Source organism: Hyperoodon ampullatus, assembly GCF_949752795.1.
Source record: "Hyperoodon ampullatus genome assembly, chromosome: 2".
NCBI classification, from domain to species: Eukaryota; Metazoa; Chordata; class Mammalia; order Artiodactyla; family Ziphiidae; genus Hyperoodon; species Hyperoodon ampullatus.
In genome coordinates, this window is record NC_136915.1 from 54,298,715 (window position 1) to 54,325,730 (window position 27,016).

Here is a 27,016-nt window from a genome sequence, read left to right on the forward strand (position 1 = left end):
TTCAAATAAAGTGCTTGTATTTTTATCTCCATATTTTGGAGTAATTATCTACATGATGTTTATAGGTTCTGTGGTTTTTCAGCTAAGAAGCAGAATCTCATTTCAGTACATTTAGTTTTGTAAGTCATGAAGCCAGACCTTTGATGGGCTGTATTAGAGGCACGTGTATGTATTCACAATAGTGCACATTTTGTGCCTTCAGTCACTTTGAAAAGTGTCTCAGAAAACCTGAAGAGTCAGTCCTCTTCTATCTTCAAAAGAATTTTATATGTATTTATGAAAATGATCCTGTACCCTAGTAAATCTTTTTCAGTGTGGACTAATTTGTATCTCTTCATAGTCATACTCTGCACGATCTGTATATAATGCATCGAACTTAGAGGTGTGACCTTAAATTTAACTTTTTTAAAAAAACCAGGAGGTCAATAAAATTTAAACTGCTTAACAACTATGTATACAAATGCTTGAGGATTTTTTTACTTGCATATTTTTTACCATAAATATAGCTGGATTCTCTTAAAAAAACTTGTGTGTATATACACATACTATACACACATATATACACAGAAGAGAATAAACATGCATAATTACCTTTAATAGTACTTTCTGACATTTGGAGGCGAAGAAATTGAATTTCAAATAGGAGAAATTGTGCTTAGTCCATCTAAATTGTCATACCTAGTCATACCTTTAGACATATAACTATGGAATCCAAAACTGGAGAACTTAAGGTGAGGCTTTGGGTACACAAAACACTTGATCATATTTTCACTTTAAATATATTAAATTGGTAAATGATTGATTATGACTTATTAAATGGACATTCTTGGTATTAAGAATATGAAATATACTTCCAAAGAATACATAACTCTTGGAATAACGCTGTTATACACCACTTCAACAAATAAAGAGTACCTGTCAGCTAATAAACTACACAGTTAATGTCTTACACATTCTTTCACAAGATGGTGTGACATAAAAAGTCACAGTTCTTGCCACTTTCTATGTTCAGGATGACTAATGGAACTTTTAAAAAGGAACAGTCCTGAACACTACCCATAAGCAGCTGAGGGAGTAGGAGTCACTAACAGAACTTTTAAAATGAGCAGCCTTGAACACTACTCATAAGCTTCTGATGGAGTAGTTCTAGGATAGAACTTGGGCTTCTGTAACACTCAAGAGACAGCCTAGAACTATACTAGTTAAGAACTAGTGTAGATTCCTGATATGAGAAAGTTTGTTTTGAGAAAATTGAACACGGTAAGTTAGTTAGGAAGGAAGTGTTCAGTTACACCAGTGTTTTAAGAGAGGAATCCTCTTCTGATTTCACATCAGACAATTATTGTCTGATAATTAAATCGTAATTATATAAATCTTAAAGTTCTTGGTATTGTCCCTGAGATAGGTGACAATCCAAACTCTTACACAGGTGTAACCTTATGAGAAATGACCTAGGAATTACTTAATATTCTTCCCCCTACCCCCACCCTAAAGAGGGAGAGAGTATGTAAATAAGTTACCTTTTCTGTTTGCTTTAAAGAGTTTCCGTTCTTTTTTTTTTTTTTTTTTTTTGCGGTATGTGGGCCTCTCACTGTTGTGGCCTCTCCCGTTGTGGAGCACCGGCTCCGGACGCACAGGCCCAGCGGCCATGGCTCACGGGCCCAGCCGCTCCGCGGCATGTGGGATCTTCCCAGACCGGGGCACGAACCCACTTCCCCTGCATCGGCAGGCGGATTCTCAACCACTGCGCCACCAGGGAAGCCCGAGTTTCCGTTCTTGACTGCCTTTCCTTATTGACCATCTGGATCCTCTGTTCCCAAATATATATTTTTGAGGTTATGCTTTTCTGACTCCTAGTTCACCTGTTTTGGTCCACCTGTAGACTCACCTGAAAAACCTTTCTGTGATTCAGTCTTTGAATTGATGTAGATAAGAGGAATCTGAGATGATACTGCCTGTTGTAAAGGTAGGCTGGAGCGGGGAATATCAGCCATCACATCTACGCTGTCAGGAGAATGAACGTGCCATATTATATTTGATCAGTTCGTAAGTGATTCATGTAAGTGATCAGTAGATCAAAGGGATGGAACAAGTGATACCTTTCTATAAGTTACAATACTGTACAAAGAAAAAAATGTTCAAACACTTCCAGAAATGATTATTATGCACTTCCTTGGAAAAACTTGCCAAATAATTGAAATATATGTTGGAAAAAAACCTGCATTAGTCTTTCATATCATAAAGTTACAATTTTAAATTAATTAGCTCTTAATTAACAGCTAATTTTACCTTTTATACATACACTGTAAAATCTATACAAGTATCAAAAAATAACTATACCTTATTCAGCTGGTAAATTAAAATCAAACATCAGCTCTCTGTTATTTTTATGGTGATGCAAGGTAAGTTTAAAGCAGATTTCTAATTTACCAGTTTAGAACACTAAGAACTGATGAAGTGACTGTCTTGTTTAATTTAAAACAGAGGAATCATTCATTTTAGTTGCTACGGGTCAGCTTATACTACTATCATTACTATAATAAGGTTGAGAGTCAAACTACTGTCACTGGTATTAGCTATCCCAGTATGTAATCGTTATTTATAGACAGAAGTTATCAGGTAAAGTTTCTTCTGCAATTCTAAATCCCTTTTTTGTGTGCCTAAATGGAAAATACCTTAGAAACCAGTTTTAAGGCTTTACAAACCAGTTATCAATAATTTATTTCCACCCATTAATTTATTCATTTATTTAATTTGGGGGCTATTATCTGGGCCCATAAAGTGACTGTCAATTATGACTTTCATTTTGCTATTTTTGGAACTGTTTCTTGAATCAACTAACTTATTCTCTGCTTTTGTCAGTAAAAAAATTTTTTTAAGTCTCAGTAAAATTAGTGTAAACATTCACATATTTAATAGTACCTTTAAAATAAGCATTACTACATTTAAAATGGTTCCAAAACGAATCTATAAATGGTAATATAAATTAAAAAATACAAACTTAAAGTAAATAAATTTAACATTAGCTATGGTATAAATAATGGTAAATGTAAGTGTACCTTTGAGTCATTAAAATGTCTTAAAAAAGATAACAGCATATTACCAGAACATTAGAAACCACAGCCATGATTCTCAAACTTCAGCGATCGCCATTTGATATTGTTTGGCCACTGCATTCTTCCATGAGTAAATTAATGCTATAATTTCCAGAATTAAGTCCCAAGTCTTTTTCAAAAGTTCTTAAATTCTTTTCACACTCAATGTTGAATACATGGCTTTTTTCAAATGAATAAAAACAAGTGCATTTATATTAGAGATCCATTTTGCGCAGGCTCATTCGACTGAAGGAATCCCTGGAGAGAAAATGAAAGGATATAGTTATAAGTAAACAATTTTTATATAATCCTGTAAAATATGTCTACATGCTTTCTGCCAATTATCTCAAAGTTTTGCCACCAAAAGCTTACTGACTTTAAAACTTTTTTGCCACCAAAGCTCTTTTAACACTTCAAGTTACATGCTCATCCTACACACTCTGCCTTATATATTCTAACTTGTAGAGTTCTCTATAGATTAGAAGTATATTATAGTATAGTAACCACTCTATCCAAGTCCATTGATCATTTATTCATTTGTCCAATAAATATATTAAATATTGTGATTAAACAAGAACTAAGGGATAATGGGAGAGATTTCAGGAAAAGATTTACTTGGGGTTATTAAAAGGCAAAAGGCAAGTGTTTTACTTAAAATATTAAATTCTAAGCCTTAAATCTGGTTCTCAAATTTTGGGGATTTAGGTCCTTTATACACTCTTAAAAATTGAGGACCCCAAAGGAAGCTTTTGTTTATGGATTATATATTGATATTTACCATATTAGAAATTAAAACTAAGAACATTTTAAATTATTTTATAAAATAACCCATTACATGTTACTGTAAACAGCACTGTTTATTAAAAGTAATTTGCAACAGTTTTAGAAGAGTGGCATTCTTACATATTTAACATCTGGCTTAATAGAAAGCCTAGATTCTTAATATCTGCTTCTGCATTCAGTCTTTTACATGGCACATAGTCTCTGGGAAACTCCACTGTACTCTCATGAGAGAATGAGCGTGAAAAAAATAATATTTGGCATTAATATGAAAATTTGTTTTGACTCAGGAACCTCCTGAAAAGGTCTGAGGGACCCCTCGCATGGGTCCCAGATTATACCGTGAGAACCACCATCTTAAAACCTAAGCTTTCTGCAAAATAATATCCCAGATTTTGTAAATCAGCAAAATAAAAAGTTCAAGTTCTATGGGAATTTTATTTTCTAAGTGCTGAGAAATTAAGAGTGAAGAGGATAATTCTTCAATACTTCTTAATGTATTTTCCTTTTTCCTTAAGCTGGTTTGTTTTGCTTATCTTTCCTGCCGTTAACGTTAATAGTCTCTTAAGGTTTCCAATCTCCAGGAAAGGAGAGGACAGGTACAAAGAGATCATGTTCAGCTTTGAATCTTGAAGCTTGGTTTTTTCTTGGAAAATAGCAGTCTTAAAAGAGTGTTCATCAAGAAAAAGGATTTTCTAAATTCCAAAAAACTGCCTGCAAATATTAAGAACTAAAGCTTGGAGGAATAACCATCAGAGAGGAAGGCAAAACTCAGGGTAATGGTGTAATGGAAAGCTTCCTTCAGATAGGAACAATATTGTCCGTTGAAAGGAGTTGGAGAGATTTGATGGAAGTGAGACTACCATTAGGAGACTTCCTGACTACTTCAGGGACCCAGCACCCCATCCCAGGACCTCTGACCAATGACTGTAAGACTGGTGGAGGTGGGCAGAGCAGCAAGAAGTAAGAAATTCCAAAAAGACTGAAAGGGAAGCCCAAAGTGGAGGGAACTAGTGTTGCTTCCCATCAAGAATTTCAAGAGGAAACCACCCAGGGTGTCTTGCATCACCGTAAGAATGGTGGAAGCAAATTATAATATATTCTGCCAGAGAAAGGATCTAAAACAGGCCTCCTGGTCTCCTGTTCCTGTAGATGGTCTGTCTACATGCTCCCTGTAGGGGAAAAGACATACAGCGGGCACTTGGTATACATTTTCAGAGGCCTAGAAGTACACAAATATTAGATCACTGAAGAACAGGGAATATTCTCATTTGATCAAATAGCCAGTTAAACTTTCTTCTGTAGTATATTATACTTTGCATTTACATTCCATTTATATAAGCAACTTCAAAAACCTTCCAAATATTAATTGATCAGGTAAGTACAATTTAATAGCTTCACTGCCATAATTCAAAGAAAAGGGTAGTAAAATATTGGTGCCACAACAATTCAATAGATGTATGTACATTTGGATTTCAAAATGCAAAGAAGGCAGTTTACTTTTAGCAGTTAACATGCCCTGTCCGGGATTCAGGGGTTAAAAGGAAAAATGTTAATAAGCACTGTCCTTGGAACTTCACATGCCATTTAATTTCCACAACAACCTCTTCAAGGTATTATTTTACAGAGGAGAAATCTAAAATTAGATTAAATTATCTGCTCAAGTAGAATTATGGTCAGTTGTAGAAAATTCCAAGTTACTTCCACTTCTAATTTTATTTGTCACAATTAGAAAGTGAAGAAAAATAGTGAAGTTGTCTTGATACTCAGTGGGGTTCTCTGTTTTAATACAAATCTAGAAGAACATACTCTGTACTATTTACTGTCAGGGATAAGGGAAATGAATACCTGGCTTCAAGTATATTCTAGCAAATTCTCTCATAGAAATGAGAATTTCTCTCACAGAAAGTGTGACAGGACATTAAAAGGAACAGTTCTAGGAGGCCAGACTTATGTGTGGTGTCCTGGTTAGTATGAGTTCTTAAAACAGCTTTATTATTCTCTTTATTACAGAAAGAACTGACTTTTATCTTGTAGGCTGATTCAGGTACAGATGATGCAAGGCTTACATAAGTTGAACTTGTTAGGTTTCAGAAGACAATATTTGAAATTATTTAATAAAAGTTAAATAAATTCACTTTTAAATAGTTCAAGCAGATTTCATTTTTCTGAAGATATCCAAAGTAATAGAAAAAATAAGCATACCTGTGGCAGGTAACAGGTAATACTGCCTTGTATAACTGAGGGATCTTTCTGTTTATCAGAGGCTGTAAGGCCTCTTTAAGGCGATGATAGTTTCTCTCCAGTTCCCTTTGATACTCCTTTTGATCTGGCCCAATTAAGCTCTTATTTTTTCTTAAGGCATCCTCACACCTAGGAAAAACAGTGTGTTATCAAAAGAGTTCTTCTGGCAAACTTTTAGGGCATGCATATATATATGTATTCACCATGACAAGGACATTCAGTTTTTCGGTTGTACGTAAAACATCCTCTCTTGCAATTAGGTTTAAAGCAGGGAAGAGATGATCAACAGAGTTTCTTTAAAATCTAACATCCGCCTCCAGTTTTCAGAATTGAAAATTATATATACTTTAATATTAAATCTGACACCCTTTTTTCCCCCACATATCACCACTAGACTAAAAGTTCTTTAAGGGATGTAACCGTACTCATTTATGTAGCAACAATGGCATCTCGTACAGTGGTTTGCCTTTATCCAAATAAATGTTTCTTAACAACTGAATAGATCTGATAATATCTTTTATCCAACTTAGATATTTAAGAAAAAATATCTGGACTCCAAAAGGTAAATGGAAAAAGCGTGTTTAAAAAAAAGTATACATATCAATACTTGTAGAATGCATCTAGAGTGATACTTAGAGGAAAACATATAGCCTTAAATGCTTATATTAAGGAAAGAAGACTAAAACTGAAGAGCTAACAAGCAACTTAAAAAGAACAGAATAAACTCAAAGTATAAGGAAGGGAATAAAATTCTAAAGTATGATAGCTCTATATTAAAAAATGCAAAAGTTGGTTGTCAGAAAAATCTAAAAAAATAGACTAAGCTCTGGCAAGAATAAATGAGAAAAGGCCAAGTATCCTCTTCTAGAAATTAAAAATGGGACATAAAGTCAAATACAGCATAAGTTCATAAAGGCACAGAGGATACTACGTACAATTTAATGCAAATAAATATGAAATTCTACTTTTCTAGATCAATTACCAAAAATATTAAGCAAAAAATATGAATAAAATTTATTAAGCAAAAATATGAATAATCCTAAAACCATCAAGTCAGTCAAATCACGAATCTACCCACAAAGAAAACATAAACATGCAAATTCTACTAAACATTCTAAGGACAGATAATCCCTTTGTAACACAACTATTCCAGAGTATATAAAAAACTATTCCAGGGTATAGGGGGAAAAAAGAACTATTCCTGAGAAGAGTTTCAAACTCATTTTTCAAGGTTGGGACACCAAAACCTAATGGGGGCTATAAGAAAATACTTGTAATTCAATCTCACCCATGAAAACAGTTGCAAAACTCCCAAACAAAATACTATGAAACTGTTCTAACACCATATTACATCCCTACTCCCCACGTACAACCCACTTGATAAAATTTAAAAATCTGTCGTGATAAACTTTTAGCATAACTACAAACAGGTAGGAACTTCTTTCACCTAGTTAAAAATATCTACAAAAACATGAAGAAAACATTATACTCAATGCCGAAAAAATTTCTTTTAGATCAGAAACCAGAAAATGATGCCCTCTATCACTATCCCCATTCAACACAGTAATGGAGGTCCTAAACATTACTGTAAGAAAGAGATTCTACAGACAAATTATTAGAATTAACAAGTGAATTTGGCAGTATTCTCATGTAAAGCATATAAAATTCAACTGCATTTCTGTATGCCAGCAAACAGAAAATATAATTTTAAAAGATACCATTAACAAAAGTATAAAAATATTAAATACCAAAAAATAAGTCAAAAGATATGTAAGGCCTCTACAAAAAAAAAAAAAAAAAACAACAACATGCAGAAGATCTAAGTAAACGGAGAAGTATACCGTATTAATGGACTTCTTGGAAGAGTCAATTCTCTTCCAATTGATCTATAGATTCAGATTCAGGTTATTATTTGGGGTGGGGTAGAGGGAGAGATACATTGATTCTAAAATTTGAAATTTGTATCAAAAGGAAAAGGGCCAAAAGTAGTCCCTGAACAAAATGAGAGGAACTGCTCTATCATATATGAAAGTTTATTATAAAGCTGCAGTAATCAAAACACCATAATATTAGTTCAAGGAGAGATAAGTAAACAGTGGAAGAAAACAAAGATCCTAGAAACAGATGCACACAAAATGAGCACTTGATGTGTAATAGTGCAAAGCAGTGGAGAAAGGGTAATCTTTGAAATAAATGGTGCTGGGTCAACTGCACATCCATATGGGAACAGAAAACTGACTCCTATCTTACATCATATTCAGTTACCAGTATAGACAAAAATCAAACTGATCCCTACCTTGAACCATATACAGAAATCAAATTTAAGCAGATTTTTTTAAAAAGTAAAAAGGCCTTTTTTGCCTTCTTGCCCTTTTGTTTAGGCTATATTGAATTTTAGAGATACCATTATATTGACTTTTAGAAGTCAACATAGAATGTTACTCTGACCTCAGGTAAAAAATTTCTTAAGACACAAGAAGCAACAGTCATAACAGAAAAGACTGAATCATTTAACTATATTAAATTTAACAACTTCTGTTTATTAAAAAAAAAGGTGCTAAAGCCCCAAATTCAGAGAAGGTGTCTATGATATTTACAAATGATAAAGCATTACATATCCAAGAATATGTAAATACTCCTAGAAATCCGTAAGGAAAAGAATCCAATAGGAAATGGCAAAAAAAACCCCAAAAAACAAACAAAAAAATAACTTGAACATATAACTTTACAGAGAGGAATAAACTTGAACATATAACTTTACATCTTGCACATGACAAGATGTCCAACCTCACTGGTAATCAGGGAAACGCAAATTTAATCCATAATCACATAATCATTTCACACCCACCAGATTGGTTAAAAACTGTCAGACAATATCAAATATTGGTGAGGTTACATAGCAATAGGAACTCTCTCAAACACTACCGGTGAGAATGTAAATCTGGCTTCACACTTTGGAAAAAGATGTGACATTATCTGGTTGAAGTAGAACCTATGAACCAACAACACTACTCTTAGGTATATAAGCCCTAGGCTATCTCTTGTACATCCAGAAGTAGGTAAAGAAATATTTGAATAGTATTCTTTGTAACTAAAAACAACAAAAAACAAAAACCAGGAGACAGCCAAGATATCCATCAACAGAAGAATGAATAAATCATGGCACATCCATACAATGAAACATATAAAATAAATAAAGCAACATTTATTATAGCAATATCTCACAAACATTAAAAATAGCAAGTCACAGAAGAATATGTACACTCCATTTATATAAAGTTAAAAAAACATGCAAAACTAAATAGTGTAATAGGGATATATTCATTTATGATAAAACTATGAAAACAATAAGGAAAATGACAAATATGGAATTCATGTAGTGGTTACCTCTGAAGGAAGGGAGGGTGATAATATCAGAAAAGGGCATGTGAGGAGGGATCTCAAAGCAATGCTAATGCTCTATTTCTTAAAAGCTGGGTGGTAGGTACATAACTTTTTTCTCCCTACTCTTTAATAGCAAATGTTATAAATACTATTTTGAATCTACTCAAGATTTAATGAAAACAAGTTTCAAAAGATAAGCCCCAAAATATAAAGAGTAAATACAAGAAAAAGTGTTTATTGTTTTTAGGAATAAAAGAATGCAAACTGAAGTACCATTTAAACTGATTAACAAGAGACACCCTATTTAAATGGCATTACTTAAAGTAAGGTGTACTGTGACTAGTACACTTGCATTCTTGGCACTGTTAATATTTAGAAACTTTTTGGAATAGACTACATATTAGGGGCCAATAAAAATGTTCATGTACTTTGGCTCAGTCATCTCATGCTTAATATTTTAATTCAACAAAAGAAAAAAGATACATTTGTTAACTATACCACACTTAAATTCAACATAAATTCAGACATTTGATGAGATAATATAACTATTAGAATAACAGTTTTAACTTTAATTGAAAAATAAGAATTTAAGATAATATGTATATTATAACTGAGCTATGGTAAAATATATATGCATATTGGCATAAAAATATATACACACAAAAATTAAAAAGGCAGTATTGGCTATGACTTGTAAGGTTTATATCATGTAGTTTTGTTTTTTGCCTTTTTGTAATTTAAAAGGAGAAAACCTTCTCTGTGGTAACCCTTAAGAAGACCTGCAGACTACAGGACTTCATTACCCTATAGTAAATATACACAAAGAGGAGGACATTTGTGTTAGAATCGTAGTCACGGTAAAAATTCCAAAACAATAGCAAGAAAATAAGCATCTATTATTAAATGTCTATGACCTAAAGAAGTATGTATTGTTTCAAGATCATCTGGCTCACAAGCACAGCAGGGATATTTTGGTTCTTATTTGAAACCTCCCAAATAATAAAATTAATGCTAGAAATCAGTCCATTTAAAAAAAAATTTTTATTGGAGTATAGTTGATTTACAATGTTGTGTTAGTTTCAGGTGTACAGCAAAGGGAATCAGTTATTCATATACATATATTGACTCTTTTTTAGATTCTTTTCCCATATAGGCCATTACAGAGTATTAAGTAGAGTTCTTTGTGCTATACAGTAGGTCCTTATTAGTTATCTGTTTTATATACAGTAGTGTGTATATGTCAGTCCCAATAGAAGTCAGTCTATTCTACAAGTACAAAACAGCTTTCTTTCTTTTACTACGGCAGCTCATCTATACCATACATTAGGAGCTATGTTTCCTATAACCAAACCTATAAGATTGTCTAGCTCAATAATCAGATTATAAAATCCCAGACTTCCAATGAAGCTATCTGAAGTTTTTAAAAGACATTTACCATGTTCACGCAGGAGAAACTGACAGAAATTCATGACAGCTATTGCAGTGAGAATAAGGAACATACTGTCTCAAGAGACTTGAACAAGGTAGCATGCCTCATATTTTCCTGACGACAAAACTGATATAAAGTAAAATTATGTCTACCCCAATAAACCCTTTCAATGAATGATTTGATAAGGGAAACCACAGTTCATAATTTGATAAGAGAAACCATAATAGGGAGTCAAAGACTGGATTCTGACTATGGTTCTGATGCTGCTTTGTTAAGTGCCAAGTCATTTACTTAATGGTACACAAGGCCCTTACAATCTAATTCCAACCTACTTTCCCAGTGTTTGACTACTTGTTTTCATAGATTGCACAGTTCCAGCTTCACTAAACTATTCATCTTTCTCAGAACAGATTTTGAACTTTGCTCATGCTGGTTTGTTTGTTTGTTTGTTTTTAGCATACCCTACCCCCTCTTTTCTGTCTGAAAAACTAATATTCATCCTTCAAGGTCCATATATAATGTTAATTCCTGTGTGAAATCTTCCCTGACATCATCAAGTAAATTATCATTCCCTCTTTTGTGCTCATAGTGTTAGTAAAGCAGGAATCAGTATCAAGTTGATGACTATTTTCCCCTATTGTTTCAAAATTTAGTATTTACTGAATACCTATTTATTACGTGCCAAGTATTATTTGTGAAGAAAAGAGTTAACAGCAGGCCTGAGCCTGCTATCCTTAGGTCCTATTTGCAAGGCTGGCCCTTGGTTACTGTCTGGGAATTTGGATTTGGGAAGGGTTCCTATCATACCCAGAAGATAAGAGTGGCTCACTGTGCCTGAACCATTTATACAAACACTATAGTTTCTGCTAAATACCTGCTTTCCTTTTGGGAGTCTGGAATTTTGGTACCTGTCAGGGAAAAGGTGCCTACGTGACCAGCCTCCAATAAAAATCCTGGTTGGCATTTGAGTCTCTACTGACCTTCCCCGGTAAACAACATTTCACACATGCTGCCACAACTCTTTCCTGGAACAATTAGCACCTTCTATGTGGCTGCACTGGGAGAGGACCCTTTGAAGCCTATACCTGGTTTCCTCTAGACTTCACCCGCTGTGCCTTTTCCCTTTGCTGATTTTACTTTGCACTCTTTTACTGGAACAAATCATAACCAGGTCTACAACTACATGCTGAGTCCTGTGAGTCCTCCTAGCAAATCATCAAAACTGGGGGTGTTCTTGGGGACCCTGACACCCATGTATTATTTCACCTAATTTGCACAACCTCCCTGTGTGAGGTAAATATTATTATCCTTACTTCATACATTAGAAAACTGAGGATCATAATAAATAAGTGACCTGGAAAAGAGACATAAAATGATAAGGATAAGATCTGAACGTAAATTTTTTGCTTCCAAGTTTGCTGCTTGTATATTTTCTGAGGGAAGGGAAACAGAAACTCTCACATTGAATGTTCACAATAAATAACAGCTTTCAAGTTAACAAGTTAAATGTTAAACTAATAATAGTTTCAAGTTGAAAAAATTTCCCGAGTCTAGGCTTTTCTAATCTTTAAAATTTAAAACATGGCATTATATACAGTACTGGGGGACAGGGATATATATACATAAGGAATAGTAAGTTATACACAGACAACCTCTCATTGTGAACCATTTTCCTATAGTTTCTCTTTTCAATAGTCCCTGAAGACTCTCACATCAAACTGTGTATTGGACAGTCTCAATTTGAGTATCTTTATGTAGGAAACCTTGAATACCTTTTAGTAAAATCTTTGAAGCAGAGTCGCAATTTATTATGATGTCTGAAGAGCTTTGGGTCACTGGGTATTTCGGACAGGAAAACCTGGGCAACTTCCAAAGGCCCCTGTAAAAAAAGAAAATAAAAAGTGTGTTTTTGTTTTTTATATATTCACAGAGATAGAATTTGCCAAAACCATTTTTCTTAGCACTAAGCTTGATACATATATGTCTATGCCTATATTAAAACTTTTCAGAGATGGATTCTGATAATACATTTTTAGTTTTTCCTTATGTCAAATCTATATTCTTGCCCACAGCAGTGAACTTACTAGTTCATATTTCAAAGAAAAAGAGTAGGAGCTAAAGGACTGACTCTTGTATTCATTAATGTATTCTGCCTTATATTTTTTATATTCTTAAATTTATCCTAGATGTAAAAGTTGTCAGGCTACTGACAATCAGTTGTGAGTCCACTGATTATTAGACACTTGATTTTACTAAAACAGCTTCCCTCAGCATTCCAAATGTGTTCCTATACTGCGAATTAAAGGTGATCTTTTCTAAGTTATGTCATTTGGAAGTAAAACCTCCAAATCACGTATACTTTTAGGAGGTAAAGGTCTTAAAATCTTCATTTCAGTTTTGGTAGGGCGTTTTTTGGCTTCATTTCTTTAACCCCAAAAAAGGTAAGACATATTACATGAAATCTTACTTGAAGCTTTTTTGGATTTTCCCTTACCTTGGACTATTCACTAATCATCAGCAAAAGAAGCTGAATGAACCCATTACAAGGAGATAATGGGGATGGCTTCTAATCTGCATATGACAAAACAACAATATCTTGTGTATATACATTATTCAAATTTTCAAAATGATTTCACATTACTTATTTACTTTTCTCAGCTCACTGTGAAGGAGACCTGGAGAAGATAACATCAGGGAGTATCTAAGAGAGTAGATACACACACATGCATGTAACACGTAGCTCTGAAAATGAGCCCTTCTTTTTAGACCACATTCTTTCAGTACAAGCTTTTAAAGGAAAGGCCATTTTGAGTGAAATCTATCCCTTCTTAATAGAATGTTTCAGAACAGATAGTTAGAAAAACAGGCAGCATAAAAGGCAGGTGTGAAAATTTTTTAATAATTGAGATTATACTAAAAATTTTGTTTTTCAGTTTAACTTTTGCAGCTACTTCTAACATATTTTCACTTGCTTTGACACTTATTTGTGATCTCTGTAAAATATAATAATGAAATCATTCAAAATTCCATTTATAACTTAAATCGCACAGTATTAGCAAATGCTCCAACCTGATTCACTGTTGTGCCTACAGATCCCTGGAGTACCATCTGAAGCATTTTGGGGTCTGCTGGATCCTGATGTGTTGCAAATGCCAACTCCTGAGTTTTTTTCTGCATGTCTTCAATAGCAACTTCAATTGGTGTTAAGATGATCTGGGTCAAATAACATCTATTAGGTCAGTGTATTGATTGAAAAATATTTAGTGAGCTTTATATACAATCAATTAAAATAAGAAAAAAGTGGTGACCAATTGTAAACTATTATCTAATAATAAAATTCCAAAATTTGGATCACTAAATGAAAAATTTTAAAAATCAACCTTTTAAAGCATAAGCGAAGGGTGAATTAGGGACTTAGAAAAGAAGCTGAAAATTAATGACTTAAAAATGGGTAAAGTTCTAGTATCTTACCACGTGAGGAATGATACACAATGCTATATCCACATTGTTTTCACATGGCTCCAATGTATTTGCTCCACTAATTCTATTTTCCTATTTGGAGACTTACCTCCTCTTTGTGAGTGACATTGACCCTTGTCTTAATATAAGGAAAGGCATGAGAAGTAGTCAGAATGGTCTTCCGTTTGAATTGTTCATGAAGTTCCCCATGGGCACGGCCATCTAAAGTGAAGGGTGTACAGTACATGAAACGACGAAGATTATAATTTTTGTCAAAATATGTGATTCTGTCCTTCATCTCATATGTGTCAAAGTATGGCTCCACGTAGGTAATCTGAATATATGCCTGGGAAAGGAAAAAGTCCTTCATTTCCATTGTGAAATCATCATTCAGTCTTTCCCCAAAAAAATCAGTCTCAAAGATATACCTATGTGCCATTACAGTCTAATCAACCATACCTTGTTAGGATCTAATTTACACTTGTCTACAGGATTAGAATCCTTGATTACTTCAACCACATCCTCTCCGAATCTTTCTCCATAAAATCCCTAAAATAAGAAAAAGAAATCTTTCACATGAAGTTAACAGTAGCAGAAAATAGAGGAGGTCTCTGAGGGAGACTCCTGAGCAAAATCAGGCCATTTAGTAAGTTCTTGTACAACCATGTCAATAATTACAAAATAATAATTATTTGCAGTCACAAAAGTTAAATTTAGTCTATCAAATTAGCATGGCCTTAGTCCATACTTATTTGATATTACTGCCATTTACTCATTTTAAATAACACAAAATACAAAAAAAAAAAAATTTCACCACTGAAAATACAGCATTCCATAAGAGGTCCTCAAAAAAAACCAAAAAGGGAAGAGAAAGCAGAGACAAAAGAAATTCATGATACTTGATGTATAGGATATTAACTTTTATTGAGTTTGATGTAGCCTAATTTCTTGCAGTCAATGAGCAAACATTCATTTTTCTGAATGATTAATGTAATGTTCAAGAATTTTCAAATAAAAGCATTGAAAAGTTCAGATTTTGAAAAGGTAACCCTGGGTCAAGAACATACTGACTTTTCCATATGACACTGAGTAGCAGCATGGCCAAAGGATGGAGCTATTCAAAAGGAAAAATTAAATCTCAATCCTCAAAGGAGAACAGCCACTCCTCCCCCTAAGATAATTTTTATGACTTATTAAGTTTGGGAAATACTGTCTCAGTATTTCCCAAGGCTTACTTAATAGGCTCTTGAAAAACAAAAAGTCCAGCTTAAACAAATTTATGGAAGTTGAGCCCTGTGAAATCACCAATAAGAATACAACATTGAGAAATTAACATCAGCTGAGAATAAAAACTAGCCTAGAGCACTACTTCTCAAACTCCTATGTCTATATAAATAATCGGGGGATCTTGTTAAAATGCAGATTTTGATTCAGATGGTCTGGGGTAAGGTCTGAGATTCTGCATTTCAAACAATCTCCCAGGTGGTGTCAATAAAGATTCTGTCCATGGACCACACTTGGAGAACCAAGAATAGAGAAAAGTTGGAAAGGATAACTATAGCAGAAAAGATTGGTTAGTTTCATAAACATTAAAATTAATTATTTATTGTGAAAATTAAGTAGCTGCATAAAGGTTAAGGGATTCTAAGCAGTGTTTTTAAAGTATAATTTCAAGCTTTTAAGTTCTAAAGATTATCTCACTGGGAATCAGTTATGCCAAAAAGATAATGCACTTGGGTCAGAAATACCTTGGGGTTCTAATTCTAGTTCCATGCTTATTAATACCTTATACCTTTTTCAAAATGTGGATAATACTATACATTTCTCCACAAATCACAGTAATTCTGAAAGATATAGGATTTCTAAAATATGTGTGAAAATACACCCTCAAAAAAAATCAAGTTAATAATATTATTTTACTGTTGCCATAAAAGATTTGAAAAATTCAAAAGACTATACTGTACCTATCAAAAATCCTTATACTCTAAAGGAGTAGTTTATTTGGCAGGATCTGGCTTATTAAATGATTAGATCTGGATCTGAAAGTCTATTCACCACAGAAAATACAAATTAAAGATGACATTTTGTGAACCACCACAGCATTCACCTCCAATCTGTGAGATATCTCTGCAAGTTTGGTTATTGCAGGCTCCTTGTAAACAAATTCCTGTTCATCCAAATCCCCGAACTTGGTTCCATAAAAACCAACACGAAAATAGGTGCCAAACATCCGCTTACCATCCTAGGTGTAGGAAAATAAAGAAACTTTAATACAAAGTCTTTTTGTTTTACACATTTTGTTTAGATTGCTATGGTATAAAATTCTCAAAACATTGCAGAAGTTTTAATTCAAAACTACAGTATTTTATTATTTTTCAAATGAAAGTAAAAACAAAGTAATCTTTCTTTTTTTCATTATTTCTAATAAATAACATTGTGCAATTAGGGCTTTTACCGAATCATATATGGCATATGTTTTTCAGGGACTGTACCAAGTGATGTCCTCACATAGGTCTATGTTTTTTTTTTTTTTAATGTCATACAATTGAGATAAATTAACTCATTTTCCTTATTGCAAGAAAAGTTGCTTGGTATCAAACAAACTGTTCTAATTATCCTGAAATTAGAGCATACTAAAGTTAAATTTAAAAACAACACTAATGTTTTTAGTTACCATTAGCCTTTATATTATCTCTTTACATATATTAAATGAGATCGTAAAAGTTAGGAGCCAAGTATAGCACCTGGCACAGAGCAGACGGTCAGTAAATGTCAAGACCATCCAGAAGCACTGAAGCAAAATATTTACAATTAGTATCCCTCTGCTGATAAAAATATTGATATGTGGAAGAGTAATTAAAAATGGAATAGAAAGAAAAAAATGTATAAATGAAAGATAAAAAGAAAAAAAAATTTGAGAAGAGTTGGTTTTCTAAAGTCCCCAAACCACCCACTGCATACATTAACCACACATTCATCCCAAGTACAATGTACACTAAGGTCACCTGAACTCTTACACAGCACATTTGAAAACAGATTCCCTCAATAAAGATAAAATACTTGGAAGCTTTCTATGCAATTCTTACAATTTAGATACAAAGATGTTTCAGAAGGATTTTGGGGTAGCGCCCATATACACAGCCATACATGAGTGTTTATATACCTCTGAATTCTCTTTAAGCCTAGTAAGTTTGGTACTTATTTTTCCTATACTGACTTCTTACTGCAAAGGCAAAAGGGTACGTAAAATAAGTTACAAATGAAACAGATAATAAAGCAAAATGGGAAATTCTGATCCTCAATTTTCCAGCCTTATAATAATAATTAAAAAAATACAGTGACTAAAAATATCCCCCCCCTTTTTTTTTTGCGGTACGCGGGCCTCTCCTGCTGCGGAGCACAGGCTCTGGACGCGCAGGCTCAGCGGCCATGGCTCACAGGCCCAGCCGCTCCGAGGCATGTGGGATCTTCCCGGACCGGGGCACGAACCCGTTTCCCCTGCATTGGCAGGCGGACTCTCAACCACTGCGCCACCAGAGAAGCCCCCATATCGCCACATTTTTGTCCAGAAGAAATACAGTTTTAAAGAAAAATGTCTTTGAGCTAAAGAAACTTGAGGTTGCTAATAAAAAAATTTTTTTTCAGTCGCTTCAAAATTTAACATAAAAATTAACTGATTTCTATAGCAAATGAAATCTCTCTAGAGATTCAATGTATTCACTGAATTTGACTGAAATGTATTCAATCAAAATTTTGATTAAAACCATCAATAAGCCAATGGAACAATATAATAATAGCAAATTCTGATATAATCAAGAAATGAAGACCCCACTACCTGGAAAATAAAAAAGGCATTTGAGAAAATTAACAATTTGTGATTGTTTTTTTCCAAAAATGCCATAAATGTACATATTTATTTATTTTTTAAAACCACAAATATTAAAATTTGTTATTCTGGCTGTATTCCCCTCAGAGTGTCCCAATTTAAAACCCTATTCTAAATCTTCAATATTATGATCTTTTAAATATTTGAAGACTGCTGTCAGAACTCGTTTCCCTTAAACTTTCCAGTTCTCAATCATCTTCATATGATAGGAATTACTATGCTGTTTTCATTTTATTAGTTTTTCAATGCCACCTTTTAAAGTGTGGTATCCCAGAAATAAACACAATATTGTTGATGTGATCTGATCAGTGTAGAGATCAGTGGGCTCACTGCCTCCCTGGATGTCGACTTAAATTTTATTAATGCAGCTTAAAACTGAACTAGTTACTGAGCAGCCATTTTAAACTCTTATTTACTTTCTCATACTGACAGTCAGTTCAAGAAAAAAAATTATTGAGTGCTTATAATGTGTTAGCCACTGTTCATCCTCAGGAATAGGAAAATAAAAATAAATAAGACTTACCTCCCCAAGAGAGTAAAAAATGTATTCAAATAATTACAATACAAAGGGTTATATGCTATAATAAAAAGTGTATTGAGAAAGGAAAGATAAATCTTGTTAGAGCCAGGTCACAAAAGAGGTGACACACAGGCAGGATTCTACAAGTTAAAAGAATGGCTAAGTGGATATGGGAGGGAAGGAAAGGAAAAAAAGATAAGAAGTCATTAAACAGAATGTATGTGAGGGAAACCATTCATCTATTCACATATTTATTGAATGCCTACTATGTGTCAGCAAACTGTTCTAGACATTGGTGATAAATCAGTGAACAAAACAGAGTGGTCAGGGCAGGTGTCACAAAAAGGTGACATCTGAGCAAAGATGTGAAGGAGGTGTGAGAGTTAATCATGTGGATCTTCTGGGGCAAGTGCATTCCAGGCAGAGGAAAGAGCCAGTGCAAAGGTCCTAGGACAGGTGCCTACCTCATGTGTTTGAAGAATAGGAAGGTGGCCAGAGTGGCTGAAGCAGAGTGTGCAAGAGGGAGAAGATCAGCGGAGATAAGATCAGATAGGAGTTACTGGAATTGAAAATGAATGTGTGTGTAGTGGCGTGGGGGAGGGAACAGTGATTAAATTTATTTTCAACTTACAAAGAGTTCTCTAGTGTAAAACCATTGACTCTATCATGTTCATGAAAGACTAATCATATAGCTGTACCTTCAAGAAAAACATCACTTCATCTTATTTTCTCTTCAGAGTTTTGGACCACGGGATGATACTCATTTTTCCTTTGAATTAAAAAAAAGTATACTTTCCTACAATCTAGCCTATATTCTTCTAGCATTACCTTCCTTTAATGTCATGAATTCTTTCTGAACTTCCCATCATTCCCACACTCCAATTTATTCTTCCTTAGCAGTTCTACTTACTGGGTCCACCATCTTGTATTTGATGAAACTATGTCCCAGACAAGGAAATCCATCTACTCATCTATCCATGTCTCTAGTGGGTGAAATTGCTTATGACAATTATCTTAAGTCTTTTCTAGTTTTATCTTTATTTAGCAGGAAACATTCAGTTGGGCTAGTTGTATATTTCCACAATGACATCACTTCTAAAACTTCTTTCATCTTCACCCATAGCTCTCCATTATGCTTCTGACTCCATGTTGGATCTTTTACTTTAACCTTTGCTTTTTGTTGCTCTTGTTATTATAATCATACATAATGGCCTGCCTCAAGGAACCCTGACCCTCTGCATGAATGTTAAACTGAAGTGCCTCTGTTCAGTTCACAGGGAGACAATCTGACCCTGCCCACCTGTGAATGGCTGCAGAAAAGAAATTAACACATGCCCTCCCTGATGCTGGCCAAGCCAGGAGATATTTTGCAAAACTAATGGCCTTTTAACTTTACTTCATCACCTCCTCCCCCTCTCTGTTCTATAAAAGAAACTGGCATCCAGACCCTGATAAGATGGTTTTTGGGGACACAGGTCCACCATCTTCTCGGTCTGCCGGCTTTCCAAATAAAGTCGCTATTCCTTGCCTCAACACCTCGTCTCCCGATTTACTGGCTTGTTGTGTGGCAAGCAGAGTGAGCTTGGACTTGGTAACACCTCCTTCAAGTTAAGTGACTGCCAGATAGGCATACCAGTATTTCACACAGTGGTAATCTCCTTCTCTTCTATTAGATTTATTCCTCTTAAAGAACATATACTTTTATCAGTTTATTTAATCACAGATCTCGACCTGGGAACATAACACCTCTTAGATTTCACAGCTAAATTGTGTTAAGATTTCAAGTAACAGTAATGATAATAATGATGATGATGATATAACAACAACAATTAAAAAAATAATCTCCAACATTTTTAAAGTACTTACTATGTGCTAGACACTGGTTACCCACTTTACATGAGTTCTGTCAATTCTTAGCACGACTACGAGATACCATTTTTTTTACCCTCTTTTTATAGATGAGGAAAAGTAACTTGCCCTAGGTCACACTGCCAGTCAGCGGCAGAGCTGAGAGTTAAATCCCAATATATCTGACACCCGAGTCCAAGCTCTTAATTAAGCTATTTAATCCCCATATTCTATATACTGGTATACAAACACTAGAACATAAGTATGATCTCTGAGCCATCTTTCGCTTCTCTGATGCTTTCCTTGAGAACTTTTGAGGATTTCCTTGAGTAACTGTTTGAGAATTACTGGGTATCTCCCTCCCTATATTTTGTCTTCCTCTATATTACAACACTGTCCTCTACTGTAATTGTTACTGCATGTTTGCATCTCCTTCCTGTAAACTTCAGTATGAAAATTAGGTTGGTGGTTTACCTACCAGATATATTCTTCTGATATATCCTACTGCATTTCTTATCAGAAGTTCAATTTTAACCATTATATGTTCCAGTCCAGAAAAAAACAAATCATGTCCAGTATCATCTACAAAGTAAATGTTTGCTGTCTGTATCTTTTTCTCATCAAAAGTAACATAAAGGGCAAACCTGACCAGTGGTACAGCATTATCAGGTGCTCAGTCATGGGTCTATACCAATTATTAGGGAGTCACCAACTATCAGAAAGTACCTCCTCACAGAGAAGTTCTTCTCACTTTCCCTAATTTCCTTAACTTTCTTCATATCTAACTTCACATCTTCACCTTTCCTGAGGTAAACAGTCATGGATGTTTTATACCTACACTGGTCTAGTTTCTTCTTTAGAGTGTCACATTTTTCCACTCAACTACTTGTTGTAAAAGTGCTTGTTTTGACTATGCTCTTGGAATTATTTTCATGCCCTTCTTTCAGCCCCCCACTCCCCAATCACCTATTAAAATTTGCTGTTTCTCATTCTGCTCTTTTACTGGCTTGGATGAGTTAAGTTATCTCACGCAGCTTTAGCGTGGATTAAAGCTTATAAAAATTCAACAGAAGCCACTGCACCAGAACTACAGCTAGTATTTCTCAGCATATAAAAACCAAAATATTGGATGGACATGAATATGGACATACTCATGTCCATCCAATACAACAAGAGTTATGATACAGTTATTTTGCATGCTTCAATCTCATAAATTAGGGTACCCCACTTTTCTTTAGTGACTTAGTAGAGAGAATTCAGCTTAAAAAAGCTAAGCCCACCTTCTCAAGTCTTCCTGGAGACTATAATATACGCCTACTAGGGTGGTGATATTTCCCCTAGGATGGTGAAATATGTTGTAATCTTTTAAGGAAAAAAAATGGAGACAGTATTATGTGACTATGTTATCAATGGTTGGGGAATGACTGTTCTAAAAAATATAAACTTGCATTAATCTACTTCTGAATACAAATTGTTCACTATTCGATAAATGGATAAATGTATCTTTTAAAATAAAATATATAGACACAAAATATGAAATGGCTGTAAGTTTCCATATAGAAATTCAATATTTCTCTTTTTTCTAAAAATAATTTTAAAATGCAATCATAAGAGAGAAATTATTAAACACACTTTATTTCCTATTATTTTAAGAAAAATAAATGGGCTTGAGAAAAGAGAAAATAAAGGTAAATACTAAACAGTCATTAAGATACTGGAATTGGCAGATCACCATTATTTAAGAAGGGTTCATGATTTGTTATTTTGAATGGTAAATACTTTACCAAATTGCTAAATATCAAGTTTTAGAGTTATCTTTTACACACACACACACACAAACCCCCACACACAGTCCTAAAAAGCTTTGCCAACTCAAATAATTTGTACCAAATCAAGAAGCACAGTAAAAAATGAAATACAATGCTAATATATAAGCCCAGATAGCGTTCCTCTAAGTCAGGGAGGGAGTATCAATTCAAAGAGCCTTTCTACAGTGTATCAGTTATCCTTATTGGATCTCAATCCAGTGAGAGTTCTTTGAGAATACTAGGAAATTAGCTAGGAAACATAGCTTTTAGAAAAAATGAAATTACTGAAGTTTTCCCAGAGTCAAAAAGAAAAATATTCACAAGATAGGAACTTACCACAATAGACAATAGTAAAAGTAGGGAGTAGGGTCAGCAACCAGGGGCAAGAGAGAAGAGAAAACAGAAGCATTTTAATTAGGGAAATTTCAAAACAAATAAGCAGCAAATGGTAGCAAACATATTTTTAAAATGCAAGCATCCATTTAAGTTTTACAAGGGAAAAGCAAAAAACAAACGTGCAACAATTTTAGAAGCTACAAAGCTAAGGGTCCAGTGAAAGGTAGTGACAAGAATATAAACAAGAAAATAAAGTCTGTGCGACTTTTACCATGCAATAAACATGATGACAGAATATTAATATCATAACCAGTGAAAATTATACCTTTCAGGGGTCGATTTAGCATCAAGCAGACTAGTAATAAACTGCTCAGAGGTTTCAATGTATCTTCTTTTATCTACTTTTCACCTACTTCCATTTCATGTTGGGAAATCCATAAGGAACTTTATCACTCATAGATAACCATGTAAAGTCTCTTTATATAAGTCTTAATTGAGCCACAGAAATGAGAGGTACTATACTAGGTATTAATAAGGTCACACACATTTAATCTGGAGAACTAAGGTAGATGTAACTGTACTGGCTTCATCTGAAGAAAAATGAAAGGTGGCAACTAATTCAGAAATGGAAGAGAATGCAATAGTAACACTTATTCTGAAGGTTTCTAGTTGGATCTCAAAACAAGGATTGAAATGCAAAACCAAACAGAGAAAGCCTAAGCTGTTTAATCAACATAAACCTGACTACAAAGTGAGAGGCAAAGCAGAAAACTTTACAAATATACTTAGCTTTAAATAAACCTGGTTTATTAATACCTTGCTTTATACCTCATCAAAATAAATTATTTTGTAGAATTTTAAATTTTATAGAATTCTTTCCTTTACAGAAGGATTTAAAACAAAGGCAATCAATTCTTCCTGGCACTTTTCAGGTAAGATTTAACTTACATATAACTTCATGAGCCTAACGACTCCATAAAAGGAAGCACACATAGTCTTCATCGAACACTAATTATCAAACATTGTCAGAATATGAGGTCAAATTAAATTTCCAGTTGTCTCAATCTCTTTATCCCTCCCTCCAACAAAATTCAAATGACAAAAGTGAATTTCTTTCCTCAGTAGTGCTTATACTCAAGGTTAAGTGACTCAAGATCAAATTAACACATTCTTTCATCTATTCTAAGATGCACATTTCTGGCCCATATTTTAGTATCTCTGTAGTTGGCATTCATCTTTTGACTGATAGAATGTTGTAGTTTAATACACAGGGTATTTTTTTTTCTTTGTTTCTTAAAGGCATGGAAAATAATGGGATGTCTTACAATTGATGGCATCTTAGATCAGATGAAATATTTTTTATTTACACCTCTGAGCAATAACATATAAATCGACCTCTGTAAAATGAGGTGAAACAATATGGTTAAAAAAAGAAATTTGTGTGTAAATGTTGATGAAAGAAAATGCTTCAAAGGATAAAAACAAACTAAGTGATGACAAAGTGGCTCATTTACCAAAGAATCTCATTAGTGTAACATATGGATTTCCATGCACTGCCTACAACCTCTTAATAATAAATTTCTTAACATAACTTACAGTATTTTAACAAAATTTCTTTGGTTAATGAATTCAGTTGACAGCAGACAGCAACAGAATGCCCACAGCTAGCACATGTGGGCAAAGCATTGGCATAAGAAATCTGATCAAATCAATCTATTAGTGTCTTTAACTAACTAAAACATTACCTACCTCCCAGCCAGTACTCTGTATAATAAAAAGTAAAAAAAGGGCAAAGTCATAAAAAAAAAAAACTGTTTAAAAAGAACAAAAAAAAAGCCAAAGGAAGTTCAGTAGTGTAAGGCACCATATACCATAAATTCTTCTTCGTATAGAAAACACCAGGGTACTTTTAACACCATATTCCTTCACTTAAGACCTGTGATAATATTATAAATTCCTTGTTCAAAACCTAGAAGCTAAAATTTCACCTTTTAAAACTTTAATAAGTGAAAAGTACAAATTTGGGGGAAAGAAAGCCAACTACTTGTTTCATTTGTGTCTAAATTAGATCACTAACTAATGTGAGCTGCACTTCACTGAAGTACCGCAGGTAAATTGGAATAGACATTGAAATTTCACTCAAATGTCTTTGATACAAATGGATGAAAGTTTCTTGGAAGCTACTAGCTCTAGATGTTCCGGACCTGATGTGTAATTTGCAATTTATAGCTCTGGAAGCTGGGATGAGATTTCCTTAACAGTATATGTACAACTGATTATAAAAAGACCCAACTGTTGTGATCAAGAATCCTAATGATCTTTTGCAACTTCAACATTTTAGTAATGATAATAAAATTCTGGCTTAACAGTATAGTGGCCCCATTTAAGAGTTAAAAATTTTCAGATTATATCAATTCATCCAGAACAGCTTAGTCCATGGCAAGAAAGAGGAGGTCAAGTTGATAGACAATAAAGTAGGACTAATACCGAACGAAAAAGTGGAAAACCAGTACTCCACTTCCTTCTTCGATGATGGCAGTAGCAGACAACAGCATGGGTAGCACAGGGAAGGGAAGAGAAAAGTGGAGAAAGAGGAGCCTTGACAGGATACTTCAGAGTATTTCAATGGAGCCAGTGACTCAGCTTCAGGGAAATCAACTGCTGGTAGTCTACCTCATTTCTAAACCAAGTTTATTTTAATTTTAGTGATAATATGTGGATTCTATGAACTATAAACAAGTACTGAAGTCATACTATTATAACTGAATAAACATGACAACCATTTATTCATTATTTTTACTAAACATTATTTTCATATTAGAAATATGTCAAAGGATGATTGAATAAAAATATATGGGGAAAATAGTTAAAAGTTCAGTTGAAATCATTAAAAATGTTAGGACTTTATTAAACTTTCACATCATTTAATAAAAAGTTAAACATAAAAACTTTTTTGGCAGCAAATGAATAGAAATCAACTTAAAAATCAGATTCATAACTATAACCCACACTGTGAAACAGAAAATAACTCACAATTTAAAAAAATTTAGCAACTAGTAATAATTCAAAAAAAGTGAAGGAAAAAAAGAGAAGCTACGTGGAAAGATTATGATGATCATAATCTACTTTAGGTAAATTCAGTTTTGTTAATGAGTCTTGCTTTTGGCCATGAACCATCATTTTGACACTGTTCGTTTGTAACCTCATTAGAATGGTCATTTCATGAGATCTAGTTTGACATTAGTACAAAGCAACACTAATGCTTGTAGACAGTTTTCTCCATTTATACTGACGCTAGAAAGTACAATCATTACCTGATGAACAATTTTGCTGAATGCTTCTTGAAGTTTACCATGAATCGTGGACAGTTTCTTTGCATCCCGATTAGCTTCATGAATAGGAATAAGTACTTTGTAAACCTCGTTAACTGCTTCATACATGCCAGCCTATAAGAATAATAAGATATTGCTTTCTTTTACATCAATAAGAAAGTGAATTACAATTTATGAACTCACAATATTTCTACTAAGACAATACTACTGTTTTCCAACAGGACATAAAACAAACACTACTAATTTTTAATTTGATTAAGGCCTAAAAAAATAATTTTGCACAATGTAATATTATCTCTTCTAGATAGATGAATGGATATGTATGCATGTGTGTTTGTGTCTGTGCATTTAAAATACACACACATAATATATGCATATTTATATTTCTATATAATTTGAATTGGACATTTTGCTTTTATCTACCCAGTAATTACTTAACTAAAATAAATGTGTGTATGTGTGTGTCCTCATATACGCACATAAACTTTTGCAGAAACTAATTCTGAGCAGAGGAATAAAAGAAACCCAATTATTACATTGGTCACAGATACACAAATATCAGATAACCTGTGGCCTCCTAGGACACTGAAATTATTAACTTTTCCAAAATATTAAATTGGCACAGGAAATCTTATTGGAACTCTCCTATGAAAAAATCACTGATTTTTAACAAACCATAAGAAGGTTCTGAACCACCAGATTTTATTCAAATAGGGGATAGTTGGTCAGTAGGTGGCCAAGGGTTGCTCTGGTTATAATCAGAGTAAGGGACAAAATGTGTTTACACTGCTACCCACTCTCTTGCCTTTAGTAATGGATTGATGGCTGTAGTGAAGGAAAGGAGAGATATTTTCCAAGAGCCACTGAGTTCCCACTGCCTCATACATCAGCAAAT

At 33.8% G+C, this 27,016-nt stretch overlaps 1 protein-coding gene across 9 annotated transcripts in view; it reads right to left on the reverse strand.

The window, feature by feature from the left end:
* Window positions 1-2,901: 2,901 nt before the first annotated feature.
* Window positions 2,902-27,016, reverse strand: part of DOCK7 (dedicator of cytokinesis 7) — a gene marked incomplete at its 5' end in the record, with an annotated part of 199,434 nt that continues 175,319 nt past the window's right edge. For 6 of the 9 annotated variants that reach the window (XM_079728574.1, XM_079728571.1, XM_079728573.1 and 3 more), the window contains 9 exons: window positions 2,902-3,353; window positions 6,081-6,248; window positions 12,705-12,811; window positions 14,002-14,145; window positions 14,501-14,737; window positions 14,851-14,940; window positions 16,499-16,624; window positions 24,539-24,553; window positions 26,104-26,235. In XM_079728574.1, coding sequence (XP_079584700.1) covers window positions 3,311-3,353; window positions 6,081-6,248; window positions 12,705-12,811; window positions 14,002-14,145; window positions 14,501-14,737; window positions 14,851-14,940; window positions 16,499-16,624; window positions 24,539-24,553; window positions 26,104-26,235 — 1,062 coding nt within the window. In that variant the 3' untranslated portion in view covers window positions 2,902-3,310. Of the gene's footprint in view, window positions 3,354-6,080; window positions 6,249-12,704; window positions 12,812-14,001; window positions 14,146-14,500; window positions 14,738-14,850; window positions 14,941-16,498; window positions 16,634-24,538; window positions 24,554-26,103; window positions 26,236-27,016 lie in introns of all 9 variants that reach the window. The other 3 variants (XM_079728572.1, XM_079728569.1, XM_079728566.1) reach the window with 1 other exon arrangement.